General features: G+C 51.9%; 1 protein-coding gene across 1 annotated transcript in view; it reads left to right on the top strand.

The window, feature by feature from the left end:
- The window catches only part of PCNX2 (pecanex 2), a gene marked incomplete at its 5' end in the record, with an annotated part of 58,401 nt that overhangs the window by 31,144 nt on the left and 14,660 nt on the right, over window positions 1–12,597 (top strand). Inside the window, 5 exons of the mRNA XM_081114324.1 lie at window positions 843–984; window positions 2,187–2,364; window positions 6,004–6,112; window positions 8,769–8,898; window positions 11,072–11,130. Coding sequence (XP_080970450.1) covers window positions 843–984; window positions 2,187–2,364; window positions 6,004–6,112; window positions 8,769–8,898; window positions 11,072–11,130 — 618 coding nt within the window. The remainder of the gene's footprint in view (window positions 1–842; window positions 985–2,186; window positions 2,365–6,003; window positions 6,113–8,768; window positions 8,899–11,071; window positions 11,131–12,597) is intronic.

Here is a 12,597-nt window from a genome sequence, read left to right as displayed (position 1 = left end):
GCTCAAATGTCTCCTTTAAGTCGCTGCGGATGAGGGCGGCTTCTGTTCCTCTTCATTTCCATATTTTTGCAGCGACCTGGCTGAGGGGGTCGTGTGTCTCTGAATTGGTGACAGATGTCGACAGGACTCTGTCCACGTGTTTCCTAAGCAGCTGCATCGCCCTGGCTGTGACGGCCCCGATCGGACAGCGTCGAGCTCCTCTAAACTGAGGAATCAGAAAAAGGGGTTTCGCGGAGCAGGAAGCCGGATCTAACTAGTTGTCTTTTAGGCGCGATTGACATGGGGAATGTTCTAGAGCGGTGGTTCTCAACCTTCTGGCCCTTTAAATACAGCTCCTCATGTTGTGACCCAACTATAAAATTATTTTCGTTTACTTCATCACTGTCATGTTGCTACTGTGATGAATCGTAATGTAAATATCTGATATGCAGGATGATCTTAGGCGACCCCTGTGAAAGGGTCGTTCGACCGCCAGTGGGGTCACGACCCACAGGTTGAGAACGGCTGTTCTAGTGAGAGTGACTTTGGTTTTGTAATCAATATTATTCTGATAGGCTGCAAGGGAACCTGTATCAGGAACTTTTGTTCAATTTCACTCTTCCCAGTTCCCCCGTCCCTGAACAGGATGAAATAAAAATGGACATTTACTGACCCCCGACTCTAGATCGGGAGGCATTCTGCTGGGTCACTGTTTATGTTACAGCGACCTCTTACTCCTTATGAATTAAAGGGGGTTATTGCTTATTATGTTGAATTAAAGGGGAGGTATTGCTTATATCCCATGCGCCTGAAGACACATACCTGATCCGTGGCCGTCCTGGGCGGGTTTGTGTCTCCCGCAGACGCCGCCCACTTGATGTGGTTCGAAAGGCTCTACGTGCGGCTGCAGTGTTTTGAAAAGTACGTCCTGTACCCAGCCATCATCCTGAACGCGCTCACCATCGATGCGTTCTCCATCAGCAACTACCGGAGGCTCGGGACCCAGTAAGTGGGTGATGGCTCAGCTCCTCCCGGCAGGGCTCACAGCCTTGGCGAGACCGAGTGAACTTTCTCTAGAGAGACAGGAGGTTGGCTTCGTGGGGGTGTTCCCCACCTCGCAGAGCGGGGCGGGCGTTTGCAGAGCAGCCGGGGTGCCGACGGCGGCGGAGCTGGGAGTGGTGTCGGGAATGACTGTCGGCGAGTTTGAGAATCATCCTGCAGCGTAGACAGTGAGCGTTCACGGGAAAGCGTGAGGCTGGGGCTCCCCGAGTTCCTGCCTCGTGTCACTTCCTTCAGCAAGTGCGCTGGCGTGCAGTGCTGGCGGGGGGGTGTCCCTGCTCGCCATTGTCAGGAGACGCGCCCCCGGGGCAGAAGCACCCGTGTGCCGTGGAGTCACTGGTTCCATTCATGCAGATTAACTCTGGGTTCACCGAGGGAAATCCACCGGATCATGTGTGGATTTGTCTTTCCGCCCGAGGGGTTCTGGTCCAGTGAGCTGTTGGAGGAGGAGGCTGGGGAAGATGCTGTCCCAGATGTGCTTGAGAGCCACGTGGCTCAGTTACGTGCCCAGGTCAACCCTGATGCCTGATCCCAGGCGGGCAGGGCCACTCCTGCTCGTCCTTTCAGCGGGGGTGAGGATGGATCCGGAATGTCTGCCAAAGGCCGAGCAGGCTAAGCCCCAAGGCCTCTGAGTCCTGGGATCCGAGCAGGTTCCTGGGCACGCGCGGCAGACACTGACATGCATGGCCCCGCCACCTCCTGCCCGCCTGCCTCCCGGTCCGGACCTGGCTCTGGGAGGCCAGGGCAAGAGGCCCTGTCTTTGGTACTTAGAATCCCAGGCTTCGGTCCAGGGGTGACAGTGAGCCTCACTGGGTAAGGAGGGCGGACGCTGGGACTGTGGCGGCCTGTTGCTGCCCTAGGCCTGCAGATAAGCTCCCGTTCTTCCGAAGGAGGGGGTGATCCAAGGCCACGGGGGGCCATGGAGCCGCCTCGAGGGGCAGCCCCTGCTGGGATCCCCTCAGGGCTGAGTGTAATCCCAGCTCCGCCCCTCGAGCACTGAGACAGGGGACCCCAGTCCCCGAGATGCCCGTTCCTGCTCTGCCAGGGGAGGGTCGACCCGATTGACCAGGTGCAGAAGGTGCAGGGGATGCGAATCCCGTGAGCCCTGGGCGCCGGCGCAGCTCACTGTCCTCCGTCTCTGCCTGCAGCTGGGACACCTTCCTGCTGATCGTGGCGGGCATGAAGCTGCTGCGCGCCTCCTTCTGCCACCCCGGCCGCCAGGTGGCGCCCCTGGGCTTCGCCGTCCTCTTCTTCCACTTCGACTGCAGGGGCCTGTCCGAGAGCTTCCTGCTGGACTTCTTCCTCGTGTCCATCCTGTTCAGCAAGGCAAGTCCGCGGCCCTTCCCCTCACTGGGTCTCCAAGGTGCATTTCTGACCGGATGGCCTCTTCCTTGCTTTTCTGACGCAGGTGGTGTGGCTCAGCGGGTAGAGCGTCAGCCCACTGACCGAAGGGTCCCAGGTTCGATTCCAGTCAAGGGCATGTACCTCGGTTGCAGGCTCCTCTCCAGCCTGGGCCCTGGTCAGGGCTGGTGCAGGAGGCAACCAATCGATGTGTCTTTCTCACATCAACGTTTCTCTCTGTCTCTCCTTCTCCCTTCTACTCTCACTAAAAATCAGTGGAAAAATATCCTCGGGTGAGGATTAGCAACAACAAGAAAACAAAACAAAAATAGAGAAGAAAAGGCTAAATAAAACCCAAAACAAGGACAGGGAATCTGCATCAGAGAGAGAAGTTGGATATAAAGGATGAAGGAACTGGAAGGAAGGCAGAGCGCCGCATAAACCCTATTATTATCACACTGCACCCCAAGAACAAGGTAGCTCTCTCTCACCATCACCTGATTCTTCCTGTGGTCGTCCACCCTAGCCTCCTTCAGGGGACCCACCCCTGACCCCGTGCACAGCCAGAAACGCTCACCGACTCAGGATTCCATGTAACCCCTAATCCTTGGGGGTCTCCACAGGACCTGTGAGAGGTGTGCGCTCCTGCCTCCTGGCCGCTTGTAACATGCCCCTGTGCCCTGGTGACTTCATTTGCATGCACGGATACGCTAACGAGCAGCTATGAACTAGGACCCTGGCTGAGGCTTCCTGTCCCGTCCCGTTGGGGTCTCAATCGTCGGGCTGCATAAGGCCGGCTCATCAGGACCCAGGCTGTCGCACTTCCCTCATTAGCTCCCACTCATTTGCCTAAGTAGCTCTCTCCTGCTGGGCGCGCTCATTCCCTCTGCAGCCCCGTTTCTCTTTTTTGTGACAATTTTCCAAAGTGCACTTCACGGATGACAAACTGTCACCCTGGTGGCTCCCTCCTTTCTTAGTGTTTCCTGCCCTTAAGGTTCTATTTTCACTTTATTGCTGTAGGCTAATCAGATTCCTACTGCTTGATACCTCTTGCCTGAAAAATTCTGTGGTTTTGCATTTATTAGTAAATATGGTGTTTACTGCCATATAGCACTCAGCCTTCATCAGGCTTAAGGAAAACGCTTTTATTACTGGGTTGCAAGGGGCTTTTTGTGAGTGAGTTGATTTATTTTCCAGTATTCTTCCTGCATTCATTGAGCATCCTATGGTTTTTCTTTTTTTACTTCCTTACTTTTTAAAATATACTGACATTTCTTCTAATGTTAAAACATGATGAGATGAACCAAACTTGATCATATGTTTTATACGTTTATAGGTTCACTTGGCAAATATCTTATTGAGGAATTTTGCGTTTATATTAATAGGTGAGAACATGTATATTATTCTTGTTTACTTTAATATGAAAGAATACTCTCCCAGTGTGAACCGTGAAGTTTTTCTATGATGGGCATCTGAAGGCTACGTATTTTCCTCTGCAAACTGCTTTAGCTGAGACCCACAAGTTAGGATTGATACTACTGCTTTTCACTGTCGTTCATTTTTAAATATTTTGTCATTTTGACTACCATTTACTCTCAGTTAGTTCAGTGTTGTCTTTGTGGTTATATCCAAATGCAAAATTTGTGGTTATTATGGCTATTGCTATTTTGTCCTCTTTTTACTATTAACTTCTAATTTCATTGCAAAGAAATTTGCATGCTATCATTTTTTTAGCCTTGGTTAAGACTTCTTTTTTAGTTTAGGAAGTTATATCTTGTAAATGTACATATGCTTGAAAATTATATAATTCTCTTTGGTTAGCTGCAAGGATCTCATGTACTTATCTCTTAGATAAAGCTTATTGATTCTGTTGGCAAACTATTTTATATGGTTATTTATTAAATTATCATTTTCTGAGATGTATGTCTTAAATTCTCTCCCTATTATAATACATTTGTTCATCTTACCCTAATCTTGTCCATCTTTGTTTTTGATATCTTGCAATTATGTGTTTAAGTATATTCATTCCAGTTATTTTATCTTTCTGGTGACTCTTCCTTCTTCCTTTTTACCATTATGTACTGCCTTTTTTTTTTTTTTTTTAGAGTAAAAGTCTATTTTGTCTAATTTTAATATATATATATTTATTAATTTCAGAGAGGAAGTAAGAAGGAGAGATAAAAACATTAGTGATGAGAGACAATCATTTTTCAGCTGCCTCCTGCATGTCCCCCACTGGAGATCAAGCCAGCAACCCTGGCATGTGCTCTTGACCAGAATCGAACCTGCGACCCTTCAGTCCGCAGGCCGGCGCTCTAGCCACTGAGCCAAACTGGCCAGGGCTGGTGTCTTTTTTTTAAATTCTCTTATCTAAAACTTTTTGAGTTATTTTAATATTTCTTATAAAAGCACTTATAAAAGCAGGATTTTTCTTTTTAATCCAGATTGAGAATCTATATTGTAATAGGCAGGTTGTATCTGTCTACATTTACTGTGATCACTGATGCTTTTTATTGTATTTTTTGTTCCATATTTGTGATTTTTCTTTGTCTTTCCCACCCCCACTCCTTCTTCCTTATCTTGTATTGGCCAGCATGGGCTCTCTTCAGTCCCCTTTTCCCCCTAGAGCTTTGGAAATGGAATATTGTGTATCTGGTCCCTTCATGCCATGAATCCATGTCCACCCGTTCCTTCTTGCTCATTTTCCTACTCCCCACAGCACCACCGTTGCCTCAAAATGTCTGGTAGTTTCCCCAGTTGTTCTGTTCTGGCTTTAACCCCAGCTGAGCTCCTTAACCTGTTCCCCTGGGCCCCCCAAGGGTCTCCCCACCTTCCCTGCAGCGTCTGCCCTTTCTCGGCGGCTCTCACTTCAGCCGCATTGGAGCGTGAGAGCGAGTCTCTCCTTCTGGCTTTGCTTATGTGGAAATACCAGCCTCCGAGCTCAGCAAAACATAATTGTGACGGATGCGTGCAGTCACAGCGCCGCGCAGTGGGGCCTGTTAGGGCTTTAGCCGGGCAGACGAGGCCGGCCCCGGGGCTGCCTGTCTGCCTGTGGCTGCTCGGCCTGACCTACTTCCAGGCCTTCTCAGAAGGCGGATGGAAACCTCGCAGGACATAGTCCTGCCCTGGAACCCAGCGGGAGTAACTTTCCATAACTTCCTGTTTAGGGTATTCGAGGGGTCAGACATCACACGAGGTATCTTGTTTATGTTTGCAATCAGTCACAGGTTAATTATTGTTTTTTTGAAATATATACTTATTGATTTCAGAGAGGAAGGGAGAGGGAGAGAGGGGGAAACATCAAGGATGAGAGAAAATCATGGACCAGCTGCCTCCTGCACGCCCCCCACTGGGGACTGAGCCCGCAACCTGGGCATGTGCCCTTGACCGGAATCAAACCATGACCTCCTGGTTCATAGGTCGACGCTCAACCACTGAGCCACGCCAGCCGGGCTGTTCTAACCTATTCGTAGCAGGTGCCTGATGTAGGACAAGGGGAGGTAGGAGGGAGATGCCAGCAGTAGTCGCCCGTCCCAGCCGGAACACCCGTGTGTGCTTCCGGTGACCTTGGCGCCCCTGCACCATGGTCGTCACCTCTGATGAATCTCTTTCCTCTGCTTTCAGCTCGGGGACCTGCTCCAGAAGTTACAGTTCGTCATGGCCTACGTGGCTCCTTGGCAGATGGCTTGGGGGTCATCATTCCACGTGTTTGCGCAGCTCTTTGCAGTCCCCCGTATCCTTTCCGCTGCTATTTTTACCCACATTTCCTGGATGTAAGCTTTTCTCTTTTTTAAATATATTTTTATTGATTTCAGACAGGAAGGGAGAGGGAGAGAGATAGAAACATCAACGGTGAGGGAGAATCATGGATGGGCTGCCTCCAGCACGCCCCCACACTGGGGATGGAGCCTGCAACCCGGGCATGTGCCCTGACCGGGAACCGAACCATGACCTCCTGTTTCACAGGTCAACGCTCAACCCCTGAGCCATGCCGGCCGGGCAACCCATCTGATTTAATACTTGCTACATTTTTGTTTCCCAGGATGTGGTTCCGGGCTACTTGGACCGGGACCCCTGGGGGAGTTTGCTAAATAGACCCCTCAGCCTGGCGCCTACGTTAACACCCCATATCTCAGGGGTGGACCCTGGGATCCCCACCTTCGCAAGCCTCCCTGGTGGATCGTATCCCCCCGATGTCTGTGACCCCAGTTCTAGGCCCTGGCAGCCCGTCGTTGGCTCGTGTTGAGGACGGCTTGGCTTCCTTTCGCACGCACGTTTGTAAGGAGTCCCTGGGACTTGAACTTCGTGTGCAAAGATGGAATAGTACTTGGGGTCATCATTAGTGATACCGTAGTCTAGATTTTTTTATTTTTAATTCTCATCTGAGGATATTTTTTCCATTTAAAAAAAATATATATTTTATTGATTTTTTACAGAGAGGAAGGGAGAGGGATAGAGAGTCAGAAACATCAGTGAGAGAGAAACATTGATCAGCTGCCTCCTGCACACCCCCCACTGGGGATGTGCTCGCAACCAAGGTACGTGCCCTTGACCAGAATCGAACCTGGGACCCCTGAGTCTGCAAGCCGATGCTCTATCCACTGAGCCAAACCGGTCAGGGCTTGTTTTGTTTTTAGAGAGAGTGGAAGGGAGGGAAGAGGAGTGGAGGAGAGTGAGAGAGAAACGTTGATGTGAGAGAGACACGTCGATTGGTTGCTCCCGGTACATGCCCTTAAGTCCACAGGCCAATGCTCTAACCACTGATCAAACCAGCCAGGGCTTTTCTAGATTTTTTTTTTTTTTTAATTTAAAATGCCCTCCTGCAGATTCATGTGTGAAAAAAACCTTTTCTAAGCAAACCATAAGCCGGCTCACAGTGCACATTGTTCTGTGTGTCTATTCTTAGACCGGCACTGAGATTTCTAAAGTTCCGCAAGGTTATTCGGCAGAACAAGCTACAGGGAAAAGTGGCTAAAGCAGCCGTGGGCAAACTATGGCCCGTGGGCCAGATCCGGCCCGTTTGAAATGAATAAAACTAAAAAAAAAAAAGACCATACCCTTTTATGTAATGATGTTTACTTTGAATTTATATGAGCTCACACAAACACTCCATCCATGCTTTTGTTCCGGCCCTCCGGTCCAGTTTAAGAACCCATGTGGCCCTCGAGTCAAAAAGTTTGCCCACCCCTGGGCTAAAGTGTAAGCGTGTGCACTGCCCTTTCCTGGAACTGCAGTCGTTTTCGGTCAGTCTCCGTGCTTGGCTCCTAAAGCTCTCTCTCTGGTGACACCCCCGCTAGCCACGGTCACCTTCCCAGCCTCGATCAGCTGCCAGGGTGGAGCCCAGCGCCATGCGAGCAGGATGTCCTGGGATAGATGGTTCAGGAAACTGGACAGATAGGCCCTCCAGACGCAGCTCTCAGGCCCCTGCATGCCAGCCCTGGGTGCTGGAGTCATTTGGAAAAGCTCATTGTTGTATCCCTCTGTTAGGACCTGCGGGTCCATCCTGGCGTGGGGAGGGGGCTGGTTAGCTCCGCTGGGGAATTGAATTCGCTCTCGGGCTGGCGGGGCGCTGTTTGGTAAATTGCTTTTTCCAGTTCCGGCCTGTTTCCTCCCTCAGGAGCCTCTGTCAGTTTCCAAGCCTGTAACCCCCAGGGAGAGAGGAGACTGTTCGCCCCTGTAATACGTGTGGAGACCATGCAAGACCCTGGCCTTCGGATGGGTAGCCAGATGCAGCCAGACGATCTGTTAAGTGTGTATCTTAGGGTGGCTGCTTTCTACTCTTTTTGAGCTTCTACTGATTTTTTTTTTTAAGTATTAACGTTGATGCTGTCATTTTAAATGTACTGGGTCCAAGGCAGCTTTGAAAGGTGTTACCATGGACCTGTTAGGTTGACCTCTTGGCTCTGTCGGTAGGACATAAAGAGGCTGCATGTGGCCTGCCGGCGTGGCTCAGTGGTTGAGCGTCGACCTATGAACCAGGAGGTCAGGGTTCGATTCCCGGTCAAGGGCACATGCCCGGGTTGCAGGCTCGATCCTCAGTGTGGGGTGTGCAGGCGGCAGCCGATCCATGATGCTCTCTCATCACTGATGTTTCTCTCTCTCCCTCTCCCTTCCTCTCTGAAATCAATAAAAACGTATTTTTTTAAAAAAAGGAGGCCGCAGGTGCCCGCTGTCTCAGCCCCAGTTCCCTGTCGCTCCTTAGCGACCGTGGTCAAGTCTTACCTTTTTGCCCCGAGCCTGCTGTGGCTCATTGGTCGTCCCTAAATGAAACCCCGCGGTCATCTTCTTTCTGGGCGAGAAAACGGCTGGACTATAAGCCAGTCAGAATCTCAGTGATGCTTAGACATGGAACAGTGAAAAGATGACCTGCCTTAGCTCCCGGCTCCCAGACTCGGCCCTGCTCTTCTTCCAGACGTTGGCCACGTCCGTCTTCTCCACGCCGCTCAGCCCGTTCCTCGGGAGCGTCCTCTTCATCACGTCGTACGTCCGGCCGGTGAAGTTCTGGGAGAAGAACTACAAGTAAGACCCTAAGGCTGCTGTGGGCTCGCTTCCTCCTCTAGGCGCTTCCTGGGGCCTCCTCTCAGCGCAGGCCCAGGCTCCTTGCTTTGCTCTGCTGGGGGGAGGGGGACATGGCGGAGAGCAGGTGTCTCATGGGGGCCCCCAGTTCAGGGGCTCAGCCCAGGGGCTTCGGGCCCCTGACAGAACACAGCTTGCTGGAGCCGGCCCAGGTTCCCGGCCCAGGTCCCCCGCCCAGGTTCCCGGCCCAGGTCCCCAGCCCAGGTTCCCGGCCCAGGTCCCCGGCCCAGGTCCCCCGCCCAGGTTCCCCGCCCAGGTCCCCCGCCCAGGTTCTCCGCCCAGGTCCCCCACCCAGGTTCCCGGCCCAGGTCCCCCGCCCAGGTTCTCAGCTGTCACCATCGCCCTCCTGGGAAGGGAGAGGTCCCTGGCGATGGGCTTTGTTAAGGGCTGCACCCCTCCATGAGAAAACAGCACGTGTATTACCAGCTTCCTGTTTGGAGACGTGGGTGGTATTGGTGGATGACTGTATACTCTTGCCTTTATGATTTTACATTCCGGCCACAGGGCCACGTGCTCACGAGTCAAACAGTGCAGTCTGATAGCAGGCCCACACCCTGTCCCCCCTGCGGTCCGGGAGGAGACAGCAAGCCCACTCGCTCTCTGAGCAGCATCATGGACGCTCACGCTGTGGGGCAGTGGGGCAGAAACGCAGTCGCTGAGCTAGTTGGCACCTGTGAGTGGGGGGCCCCACATGTGCAGGGAAAGCGCTGAGAAGAGCTCAGACACCCTGGCCCTTCTGAGGGGTGTATGTGGGGGCGGGTGGGGGGCAGGGCCCTGGGCGCGCAGGCAGCTTAGCGATGACTGCTCAGATCTCAGCGCCTGCATCCCGCCGCCTCCTGGGGAGACAGCTTGCGTTAGGTGTTGGAATTCCCTGCGGAGTTTGGTAAATGACTTCCCTTTAGCTCAGTCCCACTTTAAGAATTGTTGATTCCGCTGCTGAAAATTCCATTTGTCCTAGGTCTTAAGGTGAAATTAAAATTCCATCTAGGGACTCCCTGTGTCGGCGTGGGATCTGGGCCTTCATTAGAGAGAGTTTGTTGTTTGCTTTGTTTCCTGCCCCCCGGGCTCTCTCATCCCCAAGGCTGATCTGAGGGTATTTCAAAGGGGACGTGAAGCGGGAATAGGACAGCGTGTTGGGGTTGGCGGCTCTCTGAGCAGAGGGGCTCGGGTTCATGGGAAACTCAAGGCCTGGTGGCGTTTTAGGGGCATCGGTGGGGTGGCACCGTCTGCACAGGCAGTTATTGGGGAGACTGTCGTTGGCGGTCACCCCTCTGGGGTGAGTCTGTCCCTCACCTGATGGCTCTGAAATCAAGGGGCCGCCATGGACTGGCCGGCTTATGGAAGCTGTGACTGCAGTGAGCGCTCATAACTGAAGAGGTTTAAACTGGTTCTGGCGGCCGCTTGTTACCATGGCTACCACCAATCCGTCTTCTCCTAAATTGGTGAGAGCTGTTTTGTGGTTCAACCCAAGAAAGGCCTGTAAGGACACCCCCCAACTCTTTTTATTTTTTAAATAAATTTTTATGGATTTCAGAGAGGAAGGGAGAGGGAGAGATAGAAACATCAATGATGAGAGAGAATCATGGACCCGCTGCCTCCTGCATGTCCCACACTGGGGATCGAGTCTGCAACCCGGGCATGTGCCCCGACCGGGAATCGAACCGTGGCCTCCTGGCTTGTAGGTCGATGCTCAACCACTGAGCCACACTGGCTGGGCTGCCCCCTAACTCTTGAAAGCAAGTGGCGGAGACGTTGAGCACTCGCCATGATCTCTGGAATCGTGGCAAAGAAAGGCGCTACGGGTGCACCGAGTTCTGAGAGGGACACTCCGGAGGCAGCCCAGTGCCGGCTTTTGTTGGTTGGATCGGGCACTCCACACTGAGCAGGCACAAGGCCGTGCTCCCTAACCCTGAGAACTCCTCATCTCTTCCCTCCGCCTATTTCCTATGCGTTTCCCTCTCTCTGTTCCCTGGGACCCCTCGCTGCGGCATTGTCAAACTGGAGCCATCATCCTCACCTCCTGTGCGTTCCCCACCTGCACGGCCACGTCTGCAAACCAGCTCTCTGGCCTGCGGGGGTCTCACCGTGACTTTTCCCTGTTCTGTGGCCCCTACAGCACCAGGCGCGTGGATAACTCCAACACCAGGCTGGCCGTCCAGATGGAGAGGGACCCAGGTGAGACGTCCCCTTCCTTCTCTTTTATTCAAACAATGTCCTTTGTCCTGTGGGTGGAGTCCTTCGATCCAACCAGGGGATGAAGTACTTGCTCTTTGAAATTACCGCGGAGACCACGCACGTGTTGGTCAATATGCCGACGTAAAGATAAAGCTGGGCAGACAGGCGGGGCACGCGGGCCGATTCTGTGTGGAAGTGAATTCGTCGTCACGTAGAATTAACTCAGCATCGAACGCCTCTGTTCGTTCAGACATGGTTGTGTCTGTGCGATAAACATCACGTACAGACGCTGCAGCTTGGTCTCCTAGGAAACATCATGTGGTGACGCAGCAGGCTCGGACGGTGGCCTGTCCCTAAAGGCAGGTCATCCCACCATCCACGCTCTAGGGTCCAGAGGCCTCCGGAACTTTCCTTCAGCATGAAGCTATGGAAGGACTGACCTGCTAGAACATTATTTCACTTTTTTTTCTTTCTTTCCATAATCTACCTAATTTGCAATCATTCTGCCTCCTTTTTATTTCTCGTATCAGAATGCAAATATTAACTTCTATTTTTACCCACCTCCCCCTCCCCCGGGCCAGGAATTCTGTTTGGGGAGAACTGTAGGCCGCTCATTATCTGTATTTGAGTTGCGTGCACATGACTAATTGGAACTCATCATGAAATTTGAGAATACCTGGAGAGAGAGGTTTACTTTTGGTTGAACTTCCTGGCAGTACAAGTTGCGGGTGGGTACAGCTGTCTCTCGGGGCGGCTGTGGGACGCAGTGACATTCCAGGGCCATTGATACTGGGCAGATGGACAGTGTCCTGAGTGCACTGTGCCTTTAATTATGCATAATTTTATCTCATTTTAATCTAATTATGCAGATATGTAGTCAGTGTGTTCTGAGGAGGTCTCCACTTTGGGTGGATTAAGTTGTTTTGTTTTATTTAAACATCAAATCAGTTGAACAACTAGGCAAAAGTTAAACTTCTCATTCAGGCCCTTCCTTTAAAACTGCCGGAGACTCACATCTCTATTTAGTGTCAGAGAATCATCATAGGAAAGGAATGAAATGGCGGTCAGGCAGCTTCTTCTGCATAGAAACCAAGTGTGCTGACTGACGCTTCATGAGACTCCGTGACATGGCTCAGCCCACATGGATGATGAGTGACATGGGCCCCTATGACAGGTGACGTGAAGAAATCTTGTCTCGCCCTGGCCTGTGTTGCTCAGTGGATAGAGCATCAGCCTGGGAACTGAAGGGTTCTGGGTTCGATTCTGGTCAAAGGCATGTGCCTCAGTTGCAGACTCCTCCCCAGCCTGGGCTCTGGTCGGGGCTTGTGTAGGAGGCTACCGATCAATGTGCTTCTCTCACATCGATGTTTCTGTCTCTCCCTCTCTCTTCCACTCTCTGAAAATCAATGGAAAAATATCCTCAGGTGAGGATTAAAGAAAAAGAAATAGAAAAGAAAGCTCATCACT

This window comes from Myotis nattereri (assembly GCF_964212035.1).
Source record: "Myotis nattereri genome assembly, chromosome: 20".
NCBI lineage: Eukaryota > Metazoa > Chordata > Mammalia > Chiroptera > Vespertilionidae > Myotis > Myotis nattereri.
Note: the sequence above shows the minus strand (reverse complement) of the source record. Positions and strands in the feature narration are given on the sequence as shown.